General features: G+C 43.4%; 1 protein-coding gene across 1 annotated transcript; it reads left to right on the top strand.

The window, feature by feature from the left end:
• Positions 1 to 4,991: 4,991 nt before the first annotated feature.
• LOC117812749 (gastrula zinc finger protein xFG20-1-like) lies at positions 4,992 to 17,906 on the top strand. Its single transcript, XM_034683662.1, has 5 exons — positions 4,992 to 5,354; positions 7,398 to 8,474; positions 8,532 to 8,549; positions 13,665 to 13,865; positions 16,623 to 17,906. The coding sequence occupies exons 1-5, from the start codon at positions 5,162 to 5,164 to the stop codon at positions 17,705 to 17,707; spliced, it is 2,574 nt and encodes an 857-aa protein (XP_034539553.1). The 5' UTR covers positions 4,992 to 5,161; the 3' UTR covers positions 17,708 to 17,906.
• Positions 17,907 to 18,220: the final 314 nt, after the last annotated feature.

The raw sequence follows: 18,220 nt of genomic DNA, 5'->3' as shown, positions 1-18,220 counted from the left end.
AAGTCTGAATTCTCAGATTAAAGTCTGAATTCTCAGATTAAAGTCAGAATTCTCAGATTGAAGTCTGAATTTTCAGATTAAAGTCTGAATTCTCAGATTGAAGTCAGAATTAAAAATATTGCTCCTTACATGTTTTTTCCAGTGTCCCTCATCCTCTCCCGTACCCTCTGATACGTCCACGCTGCAGCTGAAATGTTCCGTCTGAACTGTCATAGATATCACCAGATTAATGGGATTAAGGAATCAGCTGCAGAGTATAAACAGGAGTGATTGTTGTCTTTTATTTGTTTGAATGTTGGTTTTTGATCGCCTGTTCTTCCTTCATTCAGTCACTGCAGCTGTTCTGATTTTAGTCTGCATCGTGTGTTTACTAGTTCACTCTGTTAGATATGATCAGCTGATGGCAGACTTGTTCATGTTAGTGATGATATGTTGTTTACATCGTACAGTTCATGTAAACGCTCTCACAGTAACTCTGGCTCAGTTTATCAACTCAACAAAGCGACTTCCTGTTTCAGGGTTAGTGAAGCCAGATAACCAGGAAGTGTTTGTTTTTGTAGTTCTGATTGTTTTGATTGTAAAGGATGAATAAAACATTAATAACACTGTGGCTGTGTTGTTTGTTCAGGCCTCAGAGAACATCACTCTGTTCAAATGCTGAGACATGATCGGATCTCTTTTTGTGATATGAGATGTCAAAGTGGTGAGAGTCACCCCACAGCTCTGAGTGTGTTGATGCATTCAGGGGACCTGGAAACAGTGGGACGTTCCCACTCTGCAACTTTTTATCTTGAAATCAGATTCAGACTTTTTTTCTCAACATTCACAATCAACTGTTTTTACTGTAATTTAAATTTGAGAAGAAATTCAAAATGTCGATGTTAAACTGGACATTTAAATTTTTATTGAAGTGCTTGATGAAAGTAATCTTCCTCCTCTGAGTGTTCTTCCTCTCTCCTGGTGTTAATGCTCTTCAGTTAGGTTATTTATTACTTCAACTTCAACAAAGTTGTCTAACTTTTATTTCCCTCTGTACTCTGTAAAATAATGGAGTGGATGGTTACAGATAGATTGGTACAGAAACTGGAAAAAATTGGTACTTTTTAGAGTATCAAAGTGGATTTAGGAAGGGTAGATCTACAATGGATGCTGTTTTGAATTTGGACATTGATGTAAAAAAGGCTATTGCAAATACAGAAGCAGTAGTAGCAGTGTTTCTTGACATTGAAAAAGCATTTGATATGCTATGGAGGGAGGGGCTGCTAATTGCATTATATGATGCTGGGGTTAAAGGAAGGATGTATAACTGGATTACGAGCTTTTTATGTAATAGGACAATACAGGTGAGGGTCGGAAGCGAATTCTCTGAGAAACTTGAGGTAGAGAATGGAACCCCTCAAGGAAGTGTTATAAGCCCTGTCTTGTTCAATATCTTAGTAAACAGTATGTTTAGTAGAGTGGGTAGAGAACTTGGAGTTTCCTTGTTTGCTGACGAAGGAGCTGTCTGGAAACGAGGGAGGAATCTCCCTTATGTCTTCACTCAGACTCAGAAAGCTTTAGAGAGTGTGACTGAGTGGGCTAATGAATGGGGCTTCAAAATATCGATTGATAAGACTAAATACATGGTATTTGGGTTTAAAAGGAAAGTGCCAGCCCAGCAGACACTTGAAAGAGTCAGGCACTTTAAATTTCTTGGAATGTGGCTGGATGAGAGATTGACGTGGAAAGTGCATGTAGAAAAGGTCTGTATTAAGTGTGAAAAAATAGTGAATGTTCTTAGGTGTGTGGCAGGGTCAGACTGGGGGGCTGATTGAGAGTCACTTTTGATGATATATAGAGCTATGGTATGTTCAGCTATTGATTATGGGTGTATGGCATATGGATCAGCTGCGTCGTCAGTGACAAGGAAGCTCCATATAATTCAAGCTAAGGCCTTTAGAGTGTGTGGTGGCGCATATCACACTACCTCAGTAGCTGCTCTTTTAGTAGAAATGGGGGAAACGCCACTGCACCTTAGAACAGGGATTTTCAACCACTGTGCCGTGGCACACCAGTGTGCCGTGACAGATCGTCAGGTGTGCCGTGGGACATTATCAAATTTCACTTAATTAATTCAAAAAAGTATTATTCATATACTGCAAATAATTTGCCATGGAGTGCGTCTGTGTCTGCAGTGTAGTGACTGGCGGAGTAATTCAGTCCTTGTCCATGTACTGGCCTGCGCTCCCCACCCACTGGGTTACAATAAAGCACACTTATGACCTTGTTAAGACAGTAGAATTAATGATGTGTGCAAGAGGTGTATGTGACAAGACGTAGGCGTACAACAGCGATGGATAAATATCCGAAAAGGAAAATTGAAAACTTCAAACAGGGCCCTGGACAAAATTCTAACCCAGATGAAGAGCGTAATATGGGTGGTGGAAAAGGCAACTTATATGAGAAAAACTACAACGGTGTTTGGAGAGCTCTCACAACTAGCTACTTAGTAGCTGAACTCGTAGCCAACTCAAAAAAATGACACACTGTGGCAGAGACATTAAAGGTGACATATTATGCTCTTTTTCATCAAAATATATTGGTCTAAGAGGTCCCCAAAACATGTCTTTAAAGTTTATTGCTCAAAAAAACACTTTGAAATCAGATTATGGTCTGCTTGTAAACCCCTCTTTTTCAGCCCTGCTCAGAACAGTCTGTTTTCTGTGTCTGTGCCTTTAAATGAGAATGAGCTCTCTGACCATGCCCCCTCAGGAAGTAGATGTGGCCTCGGCTGTCCAGCACGTTGATCTAATGTTTACATGTTGGCTGAATATACACGGCTGCTCACAGACTCGCGTTACTTCAACCCTCTGAATCTGATCCAGAATCTGATCCTGACGGAGAGGCGCCTGCAGCAGGACCTTTCTGAACCACTGGTCAAAGATTTAGTGTTTCTTGTTGTTTTATTTGTCAGTATGTCGACGTGTGTCTTGGTACACAGCTATGAACATGTAGCTATGTGGCTATGCTAACTAGCGCTAGCACTTTTCCATGAAAACTAAAAATCCTCCACTAGATCTTCAAATCTGCAGACGTGGGGAGTAAAACCGACCTTTGTGTTTATTAAGACAGCCTACAACTAGCATGCCTCCCTCCTAAGCTCCTTGTTAGCACACATGTTTGCAGGTAATAAAAAATGGAGGAGGAGTTGAGTTGCATTTTATGCAGTCTATGGGCTGAACAAGCTCCAAGCTCTGACTTCAGTTACAGACCGGATGGCGTTGTGACGTATGAAAAGCACTGAAGTCTGAAACGGCTCGTTTCACACACATTTACAGAAAGGTGGAGAAATCAGAACAGGGGCAGAATGGATTTTTTTCATTCTCGGGGGGTTTGTAGACATGCCAGGGACACATATTTCAGGTAGAGAACCATTAAAAAGTCAATTTTGCATGATATGTCACCTTTAACACTACCTGCAAAAGCCATTGTAAATAAGGTGCTTCGCCCTGATTAAAGAAGTAGCCAAAGTCCCTCTCGCAGATAAATAGATTCATATATTGAGAGACTAAATGTGTCATTTTGTAAAACTTTTGGTTGGTGGTGTGACTCCGGATTTTTTTAATGCATGAAATGTGCCTTGGCTCAAAAAAGGTTGAAAAACACTGCCTTAGAAGGATTAAACTTGGCGTGAGGTACTTAATGAAAATAAAGGGGCAGACTAAATCAGGTCAAGCAAATAGACTCTTGAACCAGCACTGGGAATTCTTGGGATCAGCAACTACAGTTGAAGCTAACTTTGGGGAAAGCTAAAATCTGTAGCAGAGGAAATGGGAGTGCTTAATTTGGATGTATGTCCTCAAGTCTGTTGGTCTATTGTACCTCAATGGTTGATCCCAGGTCCTGAGGTTCACTTAAGTATTCTAAATGTCTGTCAGAGAAAGGAAGTAGGGGGTGCTGTGAGAGTGTTTCAGTCTTATTTGTGCCAGCATTGGAATGGGTATATTCCAGTGTTTACAGACGGATCAAAAGAACCGGAGAGTATACATATCTGAGCTGGGAGTTAAAAAGGGGGTGCGGATTCCTGACCACGTCAGTATTTACTGCTGAAATGGTGGCAGTACTATGGGCACTTTGGTGGGCAAAGGACAAGAAATTGAGGCAGGTAGTGATATGCAGTGATTCAGCAGCAGTGTTGACAACAATTAAAGAGCAGAAGTCCAAGTCTAGGCCGGACGTGTTAGCAGAGATAAATCAAACGCTGTATAGACTTCACACAGCAGGGGGTAAAGTGGGATTTGTTTGGGTCTCAGCACACATGGGAATAGAAGGAAATGAGGGAGCAGATAGTATGGCAAAGAGAGCCACAAAGATTGAAAGTGTTGGAATGTGTTTGCCTTATGGACTGCAGGATTATAAAGAAATTATAAATAAGTGGGTTAAAGATGCATGGCAAAATGCATGGGAAAATGAAAGAAAGGGGAGGTCATATTTTGAAACTCAGAGCGGAGTGGGAAAGGAAAAATATTTTTTTAAGTGCAAAAGAAGAGACTCAGTAGTTATAACTAGGCTGGGGCTTGGGCATTGTGGGCTCAAGAGTGGGCTGGCCCTGATAGGGAAGCACCCTGATGGAAAATGTGACTTTGGGGACGTGGAGTCAGTGCGTCATGTTCTCTTGCAGTGTGAAAGATATGCTTGGGAAAGGAGGACGCTGTTCAGAGACCTGCTAACAGCTTGAGAAGCATTCTGTAGCAGGAGCACGTTATTAAACTTGGACAACTGGGCAAAAGTTAAGACACTGTTTGAGTTCTTACACAGAACCAGAGTGTACACAAGAATATGAGAATTGATCTAAGGACCTGATTCATCGACCTGAGGAGGGCAGCAATACGCTGTTGTTGCGTCTAGCCTGCCTTACCCGAAGAAGAAGAAGAAGAAGAAGAAGAAGAAGAAGAAGAAGAAGAAGAAGAAGAAGAAGAAGAAGAAGAAGAAGAAGAAGAAGAAGAACTTTTATTTTGAAACGGACAACACTCAACCGGAAGTACGTCTAACTGGAGCGCGTGACTCTGTTTTTTCAAAATGGTGACTGGTTGGCGCGATAATTCTGTCTGAGTGTTTTTGTCTTCATGGTAGAGTTTAAGGAAGTTTGATAGAGAGCTAGCTGTGTTTGTGAGAGTTGAAAATGTCTAAAGTCCACACACTGAGAGGTTTAGTGAAGCAGAGACTGACTGCGGCTGCTGAAGAGATATTTGAGCTGTTTGAAAGAACGATAGCAGAGTACGAGGAGCAACTTAGTCGATCAGCAGAGGAGAACCAGCGACAACAGAAACTACTGGACGCTGTTTACAACCCGGAAGTCCTCTTACACAGAGCAGGTCTGTTCTCTCTTCTTTAATCTTCTATGAACTTAAACAAGCCGCTTTACAACATGAGGGCGGCTCTATTCTAAGCTGTACGGTCATTTAATGGACGGTGTTGTGCCGAGAAACGCCTGCCCGCTGAGAATTGCATGCACCTCGCGGGAACGCGATTATTCAGCTTCATAGCATATTACATGTCATATATCTGTAAATATTGGACGAGAAAAGTCCAACATATGAGCTGAAGACATTTTGGGACTCTAAAGAGTCCGAATAATAACTTTATAGGTGGACGCATTTTTCGGCAACAGCTATTTTTCTGTCTGCCGAAATATGCATCCACCTCTAAAGTTAGTTTTTGATCCTTTGTTGAGTCCCAAACTGCTGCTAGCTCATATTTTGAACTGTGTGGATTTATTAGTTACAAAAATATGACTTGTTCTTTTCTCTATAGCTGAATAACAGGTGGATGCATATTTTCTGACTCCTTAAGGCTGATTTATACTTCTGCGTTGAATCAACGGCGTACCCTACGCCGGGGGTCCGTGTAGCTCCCGTACCTATGCCAAGGCCTACGCACGTAGCTGACGTGCACCTCCTCCTAAAGGCTGATTTATACTTCTGCGTCGAATCGACGGCGTAGCCTACGCCGTAGGTCCGCGTAGCTCCCGTACCTACGCAGAGGCCTACGCACGTAGCTGACGTGCACCTCCTCCAAAATGTAACTACGAGAGCCGACGCGGACCGCAAGCTCTGTGATTGGTCCGCTGGACGGCTTTGTCTTTCCCGCATTCACAGCACTTCCGGGGTCCCGGACATCGGCCACACATCGTCCGTGTATTTCATCTCCTCCTCTCTATTCTTCATTTAATCATGTCTGTATGATAAACAGCAACATGTATCAGCTGTAGATTAACAGAACACGCTCTGAATCTCTGTGGAAAAGTAAACGGAGATCGTAGCGGGACCGGAAGCAGGCGACCAGCTATCAGAGAGACCACACTGCCCTCAGGCGTTTTGGCGGAGAATTGCTGCGCGACACGGACTCACCGACGCACAAGTATGTGGTGCTCATGTCCGCGTCAGCCCTGCTGCGTAGGGGAGACGTAGAAGTATAAATCAGCCTTTAAGGCTGATTTATACTTCTACGCGGCAGGGGCTGACGCAGACATGAGCACCACATACTTGTGCGTCGGTGAGTCTGTGTCGCGCAGCAATTCTCTGCTGAAACGCCTGAGGGCAGTGCGGTCTTTCTGACAGCCGGCCGCCTGCAGCTAAATTCAATCGATCATCATGGTTTTGAGTTTTCTGCATTGAAATGAAGTCACACATCATCAGTCAAACATTAAGGCTGATAAAAAGCTTATTCTACAAAGTCTATTCAACATAAAGACACAAAAAGATATAAACTTTACTTTTGGGTCATAACTCGTCACTATTTAGCCCCACCAATAAGAATTGTATCGGTTTTAAACTGTAAATTGCTGTGGACAGCTCTACTATAAGCGGTGCGCGTTCCCGCGAGGTGCATGCAATTCTCAGCGGGCAGGCGTTTCTCAGCACAACACCAGCAATGATTAGAGTTTCTGTTCCTAGAGACAATCTGCATCAATGTGCATCAGACAACTCATCAGGTTAGTCTTTAAAAACAGACAGGACTCTGTAGTGGAAGTCACTGCATTAAAAACAGACATGACTCTGTAGTGGAAGTCACTGCATTAAAAACAGACAGGACTCTGTAGTGGAAGTCACTGCATTAAAAACAGACATGACTCTGTAGTGGAAGTCACTGCATTAAAAACAGACATGACTCTGTAGTGGAAGTCACTGCATTAAAAACAGACATGACTCTGTAGTGGAAGTCACTGCATTAAAAACAGACAGGACTCTGTAGTGGAAGTCACTGCATTAAATACAGACATGACTCTGTAGTGGAAGTCACTGCATTAAAAACAGACATGACTCTGTAGTGGAAGTCACTGCATTAAAAACAGACATGACTCTGTAGTGGAAGTCACTGCATTAGTTGTTCATGTCACCTGTGTTGTTGTATTTCAGTGTTTCCTGCAGACGTCCAGCATCTGTTGGAGAGTAAAGAAGAGCTTCCCTTTGAGCAGCAGGAGAGGATCCCCAGTCCAGACCAGGAGGACCCACTAGATCCACCACACAATAAAGAGGAACAGGAGGAACTGTGGAGCAGTCAGGAGGGAGACCAGCTTCAAGGACTGGAGGAGGCTGAGACCACCAAGGTCACATTGACTCGAGTCCTTTTGAAGAGTGAAGATCATGATGGAGAGGAACCTCAGTCCTCACAGCTGTCTCAAGTACAAACTGAACAGATGGAGACAGGAGCTGATGGAGAGGACTGTGGAGGAACAGGCAGGAGCGGGGATCCAGATGAGGTCACAACAGAAGACTCTTCTGAAGCTGAGACTGAAGACAGTGATGATTGGGGAGAGACGACAGAACATCAGTCAGGGTTAGACTCTGTGAAGCAGAGAAATAAAGAAAGACCAGAGACGAAGAAACCACACAGCTGCTCTGAGTGTGGGAAAACATATAAGAAGAAAGGACTGCTAGCTGATCACATGAGGACTCACACAGGAGAGAAACCCTTCTGCTGCTCTCAGTGTGGTAAAAAGTTCACTCAGAGGCCATATCTGAAGCGTCATGAGAGGGTTCACACAGAAGAGAAACCCTACAGCTGCTCCAAGTGTGGGAAGACATTTATCAGGAAATCGCAGCTTGTTGAACACATGCACATTCACCAGGGGATTTATCTCTTCAGCTGCTCCAAGTGTGCTCTAAGATTCACTCACAAGGCATATCTGAGGCAGCACGAGAGAATCCACACAGGAGAGAAACCATTCGGCTGCTCCGAGTGCGGGAGGGGATTTCTCTACAAACAAGATCTGGACAGACACGCATCAAGTCACAAGGCGGAGAAACCCTTCAGCTGCTCAGAGTGTGGTAAAACATTTCGCTACAGCAGGCTTCTGAGCATCCACATGCTTCTTCACAGGGAAGAGAAACCCTTCAGCTGTTCAGTGTGTAAGAAAAGATATAACTACCACAAAGGTCTGCGCAGACACATGAAAGTTCACTCCGGAGAGAAACCGTCGAGCTTATCTGAGTGTGGATAAAGATTTACTCTTCAAGGGAATCTGATCCTATATCACTCTTCTCTTTCAGACACAGAACATGACCCAAGTACAGAGCCTCAAAGGTCGTTGGTATTTGAGTCTCAAACACCTTGCCTAGTGTACATTTTCTATTTTCAAGGTTTTATTTCAAGGTTTCAAACATTCTGGCAGACATCTCACGACCCCCCACATTTCCCTGGCATGTCTACAAACCCCCCGAGAATGAAAAAAATCCATTCTGCCCCTGTTCTGATTTCTCCACCTTTCTGTAAATGTGTGTGAAACCAGCCGTTTCAGACTTCAGTGTTTTTGTTACGTAACAACAATATCCGGTCTGTCACGGAGTCAGAGCTCGGAGCTTGTTCAGCCCATAGACTGTATAAAATAATACTGAATCCCTCCCCCGTTTTTCATTACCTGCACACATGTGTGCTAACCATAGACTGTATATAAAAATGGACAGCGTTGCTCCGCCTCTTCCCGTTGTACAGTTCTGAAGCCAAAAAACCCCTCTCCTGGGCGCTGCCATTGTGCAGCCAGAGCCTGTGAAGCCACTGTAATAAGCTCCGCCCTACAGCGTGACGTCACAAGACGCTGTGTGTCCTTTGAAGTTTCCCTCTACGGCGGCTGTGAATCAAAGGAAACCTGGAAGTAAAATTCAGTTTTTTAACCTCTAATAACTAACGAAAAAGAAACTTTTCAGAAAAAAGAGGCCTTGAACACAAACCAGTCAAATACTAACTACATATCACCACAGCATACGGATGTGAGGAACATTCATACCACGTGTATTTATTTTTTAAAGTTTGACTGGCAGATTTTTTTACCTATACTGCAGCCAGCCACCAGGGGGCAGTCACACTGCTGAAATCCTCACCACCAGCCACCGGAACCTCTCCCTTGGTGCTAACAAGGAGCTTAGAAGGGAGGCATGCTAGTTGTAGGCTGTCTTAATAAACACACAGGTCGGTTTTACTCCCCACATCTGCAGATTTGAAGATCTAGTGGATGATTTTTATTTGTCATGGATAAGTGCTAGCGCTAGTTAGCATAGCCACATAGCTACATGTCGTAGCTGTTGCTGTGTACCAAGACACACGTCGACATGCTGACAAATAAAACAACAAGAAACACTAAATCTGTGACCAATGGTTCAGAAAGGTCCTGCTGCAGGCGCCTCTCCGTCAGGATCAGATTCTGGATCAGATTCAGAGGGTTGAAGTAACGTGATCTCTGAGCAGCCGTGTATATTCAGCCAACATGTAAACATTAGATCAACGTGCTGGACAGCCGAGGCCACATCCACTTCCTGAGGGGGCGTGGTCAGAGAGAAAACCAACTGTTCTGAGGAGGACTGAAGAAGAGGGCATTTCAGGCATGCCAAAATCTGATTTCAAAGTGTTTTTTTGAGAAATAAACTTTAAAGACATGTTTTGGGGACCTCTTAGACCAATATATATTAATGAAAAAAGCGTGATATGTCCCCTTTAAAGTCTAAATTCTAATTTTAAAGTCAGAATTCTCAGATTAATGTTTGAATTCTAAGATTAAAGTTAGAATTTTCATATAAAAGTCAGAATTCTAAGATTGAAGTCTGAATTCTCAGATTAAAGTCAGAATTCTCAGATTGAAGTCTGAATTCTCAGATTAAAGTCAGAACTCTCAGATTAAAGTTAGAATTTTCAGATTAAAGTCTGAATTTTCAGATTAAAGTCTGAATTCTCAGATTAAAGTCTGAATTCTCAGATTGAAGTCTGAATTAAAAATATTGCTCCTTACATGTTTTTTCCAGTGTCCCTCATCCTCTCCCGTACCCTCTGATACGTCCACGCTGCAGCTGAAATGTTCCGTCTGAACTGTCATAGATATCACCAGATTAATGGGATTAAGGAATCAGCTGCAGAGTATAAACAGGAGTGATTTTTGTCTTTTATTTGTTTGAATGTTTGTTTTTGATCGCCTGTTCTTCCTTCATTCAGTCACTGCAGCTGTTCTGATTTTAGTCTGCATCGTGTGTTTACTAGTTCACTCTGTTAGATATGATCAGCTGAGGGCAGACTTGTTCATGTTAGTGATGATATGTTGTTTACATCGTACAGTTCATGTAAACGCTCTCACAGTAACTCTGGCTCAGTTTATCAACTCAACAAAGCGACTTCCTGTTTCAGGGTTAGTGAAGCCAGATAACCAGGAAGTGTTTGTTTTTGTAGTTCTGATTGTTTTGATTGTAAAGGATGAATAAAACATTAATAACACTGTGGCTGTGTTGTTTGTTCAGGCCTCAGAGAACATCACTCTGTTCAAATGCTGAGACATGATCGGATCTCTTTTTGTGATATGAGATGTCAAAGTGGTGAGAGTCACCCCACAGCTCTGAGTGTGTTGATGCATTCAGGGGACCTGGAAACAGTGGGACGTTCCCACTCTGCAACTTTTTATCTTGAAATCAGATTCAGACTTTTTTTCTCAACATTCACAATCAACTGTTTTTACTGTAATTTAAATTTGAGAAGAAATTCAAAATGTCGATGTTAAACTGGACATTTAAATTTTTATTGAAGTGCTTGATGAAAGTAATCTTCCTCCTCTGAGTGTTCTTCCTCTCTCCTGGTGTTAATGCTCTTCAGTTAGGTTATTTATTACTTCAACTTCAACAAAGTTGTCTAACTTTTATTTCCCTCTGTACTCTGTAAAATAATGGAGTGGATGGTTACAGATAGATTGGTACAGAAACTGGAAAAAATTGGTACTTTTTAGAGTATCAAAGTGGATTTAGGAAGGGTAGATCTACAATGGATGCTGTTTTGAATTTGGACATTGATGTAAAAAAGGCTATTGCAAATACAGAAGCAGTAGTAGCAGTGTTTCTTGACATTGAAAAAGCATTTGATATGCTATGGAGGGAGGGGCTGCTAATTGCATTATATGATGCTGGGGTTAAAGGAAGGATGTATAACTGGATTACGAGCTTTTTATGTAATAGGACAATACAGGTGAGGGTCGGAAGCGAATTCTCTGAGAAACTTGAGGTAGAGAATGGAACCCCTCAAGGAAGTGTTATAAGCCCTGTCTTGTTCAATATCTTAGTAAACAGTATGTTTAGTAGAGTGGGTAGAGAACTTGGAGTTTCCTTGTTTGCTGACGAAGGAGCTGTCTGGAAACGAGGGAGGAATCTCCCTTATGTCTTCACTCAGACTCAGAAAGCTTTAGAGAGTGTGACTGAGTGGGCTAATGAATGGGGCTTCAAAATATCGATTGATAAGACTAAATACATGGTATTTGGGTTTAAAAGGAAAGTGCCAGCCCAGCAGACACTTGAAAGAGTCAGGCACTTTAAATTTCTTGGAATGTGGCTGGATGAGAGATTGACGTGGAAAGTGCATGTAGAAAAGGTCTGTATTAAGTGTGAAAAAATAGTGAATGTTCTTAGGTGTGTGGCAGGGTCAGACTGGGGGGCTGATTGAGAGTCACTTTTGATGATATATAGAGCTATGGTATGTTCAGCTATTGATTATGGGTGTATGGCATATGGATCAGCTGCGTCGTCAGTGACAAGGAAGCTCCATATAATTCAAGCTAAGGCCTTTAGAGTGTGTGGTGGCGCATATCACACTACCTCAGTAGCTGCTCTTTTAGTAGAAATGGGGGAAACGCCACTGCACCTTAGAAGGATTAAACTTGGCGTGAGGTACTTAATGAAAATAAAGGGGCAGACTAAATCAGGTCAAGCAAATAGACTCTTGAACCAGCACTGGGAATTCTTGGGATCAGCAACTACAGTTGAAGCTAACTTTGGGGAAAGCTAAAATCTGTAGCAGAGGAAATGGGAGTGCTTAATTTGGATGTGTGTCCTCAAGTCTGTTGGTCTATTGTACCTCAATGGTTGATCCCAGGTCCTGAGGTTCACTTAAGTATTCTAAATGTCTGTCAGAGAAAGGAAGTAGGGGGTGCTGTGAGAGTGTTTCAGTCTTATTTGTGCCAGCATTGGAATGGGTATATTCCAGTGTTTACAGACGGATCAAAAGAACCGGAGAGTATACATATCTGAGCTGGGAGTTAAAAAGGGGGTGCGGATTCCTGACCACGTCAGTATTTACTGCTGAAATGGTGGCAGTACTATGGGCACTTTGGTGGGCAAAGGACAAGAAATTGAGGCAGGTAGTGATATGCAGTGATTCAGCAGCAGTGTTGACAACAATTAAAGAGCAGAAGTCCAAGTCTAGGCCGGACGTGTTAGCAGAGATAAATCAAACGCTGTATAGACTTCACACAGCAGGGGGTAAAGTGGGATTTGTTTGGGTCTCAGCACACATGGGAATAGAAGGAAATGAGGGAGCAGATAGTATGGCAAAGAGAGCCACAAAGATTGAAAGTGTTGGAATGTGTTTGCCTTATGGACTGCAGGATTATAAAGAAATTATAAATAAGTGGGTTAAAGATGCATGGCAAAATGCATGGGAAAATGAAAGAAAGGGGACGTCATATTTTGAATCTCAGAGCGGAGTGGGAAAGGAAAAATATTTTTTTAAGTGCAAAAGAAGAGACTCAGTAGTTATAACTAGGCTGGGGCTTGGGCATTGTGGGCTCAAGAGTGGGCTGGCCCTGATAGGGAAGCACCCTGATGGAAAATGTGACTTTGGGGACGTGGAGTCAGTGCGTCATGTTCTCTTGCAGTGTGAAAGATATGCTTGGGAAAGGAGGACGCTGTTCAGAGACCTGCTAACAGCTTGAGAAGCATTCTGTAGCAGGAGCACGTTATTAAACTTGGACAACTGGGCAAAAGTTAAGACACTGTTTGAGTTCTTACACAGAACCAGAGTGTACACAAGAATATGAGAATTGATCTAAGGACCTGATTCATCGACCTGAGGAGGGCAGCAATACGCTGTTGTTGCGTCTAGCCTGCCTTACCCGAAGAAGAAGAAGAAGAAGAAGAAGAAGAAGAAGAAGAAGAAGAAGAAGAAGAAGAAGAAGAAGAAGAAGAAGAAGAAGAAGAAGAAGAAGAAGAAGAAGAACTTTTATTTTGAAACGGACAACACTCAACCGGAAGTACGTCTAACTGGAGCGCGTGACTCTGTTTTTTCAAAATGGTGACTGGTTGGCGCGATAATTCTGTCGGAGTGTTTTTGTCTTCATGGTAGAGTTTAAGGAAGTTTGATAGAGAGCTAGCTGTGTTTGTGAGAGTTGAAAATGTCTAAAGTCCACACACTGAGAGGTTTAGTGAAGCAGAGACTGACTGCGGCTGCTGAAGAGATATTTGAGCTGTTTGAAAGAACGATAGCAGAGTACGAGGAGCAACTTAGTCGATCAGCAGAGGAGAACCAGCGACAACAGAAACTACTGGACGCTGTTTACAACCCGGAAGTCCTCTTACACAGAGCAGGTCTGTTCTCTCTTCTTTAATCTTCTATGAACTTAAACAAGCCGCTTTACAACATGAGGGCGGCTCTATTCTAAGCTTTACGGTCATTTAATGGTGACATATCATGCAAAATCAACTTTTTAATGGTTCTTTACCTGAAATATGTTTCCCTGGCATGTCTACAAACCCCCCGAGAATGAAAAAAATCCATTCTGCCCCTGTTCTGATTTCTCCACCTTTCTGTAAATGTGTGTGAAACGAGCCGTTTCAGACTTCAGTGTTTTTGTTACGTAACAACAATATCCGGTCTGTCACGGAGTCAGAGCTCGGAGCTTGTTCAGCCCATAGACTGTATAAAATAATACTGAATCCCTCCCCCGTTTTTCATTACCTGCACAAATGTGTGCTAACAAGGAGCTTAGGAGGGAGGCATGCTAGTTGTAGGCTGTCTTAATAAACACAAAGGTCGGTTTTACTCCCCACGTCTGCAGATTTGAAGATCTAGTGGATGATTTTTATTTGTCATGGATAAGTGCTAGCGCTAATTAGCATAGCCACATAGCTATATGTTCATAGCTGTAGCTGTAGCTGTGTACCAAGACACACGTCGACATACTGACAAATAAAACAACAAGAAACACTAAATCTGTGACCAATCCTTCATAAAAGGTCCTGCTGCCTTTCTGGCAGAGGTCGGTTTTACTCCCCACGTCTGCAGATTTGAAGATCTAGTGGATGATTTTTATTTATCATGGATAAGTGCTAGCGCTAGTTAGCATAGCTACATGTTCGTAGCTGTGTACCAAGACACACGTCGACATGCTGATAAATAAAACAACAAGAAACACTAAATCTATGACCAATCCTTCAGAAAGGTCCTGCTACAGGCGCCTCTCCGTCAGGATCAGATTCTGGATCAGATTCAGAGGGTTGAAGTAACGTGATCTCTGAGCAGCCGTGTATATTCAGCCAACATGTAAACATTAGATCAACGTGCTGGAGAGCCGAGGCACATCCACTTCCGGAGGGGGCGTGGTCAGAGAGAAAACAGAGTGTTCTGAGGAGGAATGAAGAAGAGGACTTTTCAGGCAGACCAAAATCTGATTTCAAAGTGTTTTTTTGAGCATAAACTTTAAAGACATGTTTTGGGGACCTCTTAGACCAATATATATTGATGAAAAAAGCGTGATATGTCCCCTTTAATGGACGGTGTTGTGCCGAGAAACGCCTGCCCGCCGAGAATTGCATGCACCTCGCGGGAACGCAATTATTCAGCTTCATAGCATATTACATGTCATATATCTGTAAATATTGGACGAGAAAAGTCCAACATATGAGCTGAAGACATTTTGGGACTCTAAAGAATCCGAATAATAACTTTATAGGTGGATGCATTTTTCGGCAACAGCTATTTTTCTGTCTGCCGAAATATGCATCCACCTCTAAAGTTAGTTTTTGATCCTTTGTTGAGTCCCAAACTGCTGCTAGCTCATATTTTGAACTGTGTGGATTTATTAGTTACAAAAATATGACTTGTTCTTTTCTCTATAGCTGAATAACAGGTGGATGCATATTTTCTGACTCCTTAAGGCTGATTTATACTTCTGCGTTGAATCAACGGCGTACCCTACGCCGGGGGTCCGTGTAGCTCCCGTACCTACGCCGAGGCCTACGCACGTAGCTGACGTGCACCTCCTCCTAAAGGCTGATTTATACTTCTGCGTCGAATCGACGGCGTAGCCTACGCCGTAGGTCCGCGTAGCTCCCGTACCTACGCAGAGGCCTACGCACGTAGCTGACGTGCACCTCCTCCAAAATGTAACTACGAGAGCCGACGCGGACCGCAAGCTCTGTGATTGGTCCGCTGGACGGCTTTGTCTTTCCCGCATTCACAGCACTTCCGGGGTCCCGGACATCGGCCACACATCGGCCGTGTATTTCATCTCCTCCTCTCTATTCTTCATGTAATCATGTCTGTATGATAAACAGCAACATGTATCAGTTGTAGATTAACAGAACACGCTCTGAATCTCTGTGGAAAAGGAAACAGAGATCGTAGCGGGGCCAGAAGCAGGCGACCAGCTATCAGAGAGACCACACTGCCCTCAGGCGTTTTGGCGGAGAATTGCTGCGCGACACAGACACACCGACGCACAAGTATGTGGTGCTCATGTCCGCGTCAGCCCTGCTACGTAGGGGAGACGTAGAAGTATAAATCAGCCTTTAAGGCTCGCGCAGCAATTCTCTGCTGAAACGCCTGAGGGCAGTGCGGTCTTTCTGACAGCCGGCCGCCTGCAGCTAAATTCAATCGATCATCATGGTTTTGAGTTTTCTGCATTGAAATGAAGTCACACATCATCAGTCAAACATTAAGGCTGATAAAACGCTTATTCTACAAAGTCTATTCAACATAAAGACACAAAAAGATATAAACTTTACTTTTGGGTCATAACTCGTCACTATTTAGCCCCACCAATAAGAATTGTATCGGTTTTAAACTGTAAATTGCTGTGGACAGCTCTACTATAAGCGGTGCGCGTTCCCGCGAGGTGCATGCAATTCTCAGCGGGCAGGCGTTTCTCAGCACAACACCAGCAATGATTAGAGTTTCTGTTCCTAGAGACAATCTGCATCAATTTGCATCAGACAACTCATCAGGTTAGTCTTTAAAAACAGACAGGACTCTGTAGTGGAAGTCACTGCATTAAAAACAGACATGACTCTGTAGTGGAAGTCACTGCATTTGTTGTTCATGTCACCTGTGTTGTTGTATTTCAGTGTTTCCTGCAGATGTCCAGCATCTGTTGGAGAGTAAAGAAGAGCTTCCCTTTGAGCAGCAGGAGAGGATCCCAAGTCCAGACCAGGAGGACCCACTAGATCCACCACACAATAAAGAGGAACAGGAGGAACTGTGGAGCAGTCAGGAGGGAGACCAGCTTCAAGGACTGGAGGAGGCTGAGACCACCAAGGTCACATTGACTCGAGTCCTTTTGAAGAGTGAAGATCATGATGGAGAGGAACCTCAGTCCTCACAGCTGTCTCAAGTACAAACTGAACAGATGGAGACAGGAGCTGATGGAGAGGACTGTGGAGGAACAGGCAGGAGCGGGGATCCAGATGAGGTCACAACAGAAGACTCTTCTGAAGCTGAGACTGAAGACAGTGATGATTGGGGAGAGACGACAGAACATCAGTCAGGGCTAGACTCTGTGAAGCAGAGAAATAAAGAAAGACCAGAGACGAAGAAACCACACTGCTGCTCTGAGTGTGGGAAAACATATAAGAAGAAAGGACTGCTAGCTGATCACATGAGGACTCACACAGGAGAGAAACCCTTCTGCTGCTCTCAGTGTGGTAAAAAGTTCACTCAGAGGCCATATCTGAAGCGTCATGAGAGGGTTCACACAGAAGAGAAACCCTACAGCTGCTCCGAGTGTGGGAAGACATTTATCAGGAAATCGCAGCTTGTTGAACACATGCACATTCACCAGGGGATTTATCTCTTCAGCTGCTCCAAGTGTGCTCTAAGATTCACTCACAAGGCATATCTGAGGCAGCACGAGAGAATCCACACAGGAGAGAAACCATTCGGCTGCTCCGAGTGCGGGAGGGGATTTCTCTACAAACAAGATCTGGACAGACACGCATCAAGTCACAAGGCGGAGAAACCCTTCAGCTGCTCAGAGTGTGGTAAAACATTTCGCTACAGCAGGCTTCTGAGCATCCACATGCTTCTTCACAGGGAAGAGAAACCCTTCAGCTGTTCAGTGTGTAAGAAAAGATATAACTACCACAAAGGTCTGCGCAGACACATGAAAGTTCACTCCGGAGAGAAACCGTTGAGCTTATCTGAGTGTGGATAAAGATTTACTCTTCAAGGGAATCTGATCCTATATCACTCTTCTCTTTCAGACACAGAACATGACCCAAGTACAGAGCCTCAAAGGTCGTTGGTATTTGAGTCTCAAACACCTTGCCTAGTGTACATTTTCTATTTTCAAGGTTTTATTTCAAGGTTTCAAACATTCTGGCAGACATCTCACGACCCCCCACATTTCCCTGGCATGTCTACAAACCCCCCGAGAATGAAAAAAATCCATTCTGCCCCTGTTCTGATTTCTCCACCTTTCTGTAAATGTGTGTGAAACCAGCCGTTTCAGACTTCCGTGTTTTTGTTACATAACAACAATATCCGGTCTGTCACGGAGTCAGAGCTCGGAGCTTGTTCAGCCCATAGACTGTATAAAATAATACTGAATCCCTCCCCCGTTTTTCATTACCTGCACACATGTGTGCTAACCATAGACTGTATATAAAAATGGACAGCGTTGCTCCGCCTCTTCCCGTTGTACAGTTCTGAAGCCAAAAAATCCCTC

Source organism: Notolabrus celidotus, chromosome 5 (genome assembly GCF_009762535.1).
Source record: "Notolabrus celidotus isolate fNotCel1 chromosome 5, fNotCel1.pri, whole genome shotgun sequence".
NCBI classification, from domain to species: domain Eukaryota; kingdom Metazoa; phylum Chordata; class Actinopteri; order Labriformes; family Labridae; genus Notolabrus; species Notolabrus celidotus.
The sequence above is the reverse complement of the archived record's forward strand: the minus strand, read 5'-3'. Positions and strand labels throughout refer to the sequence as shown.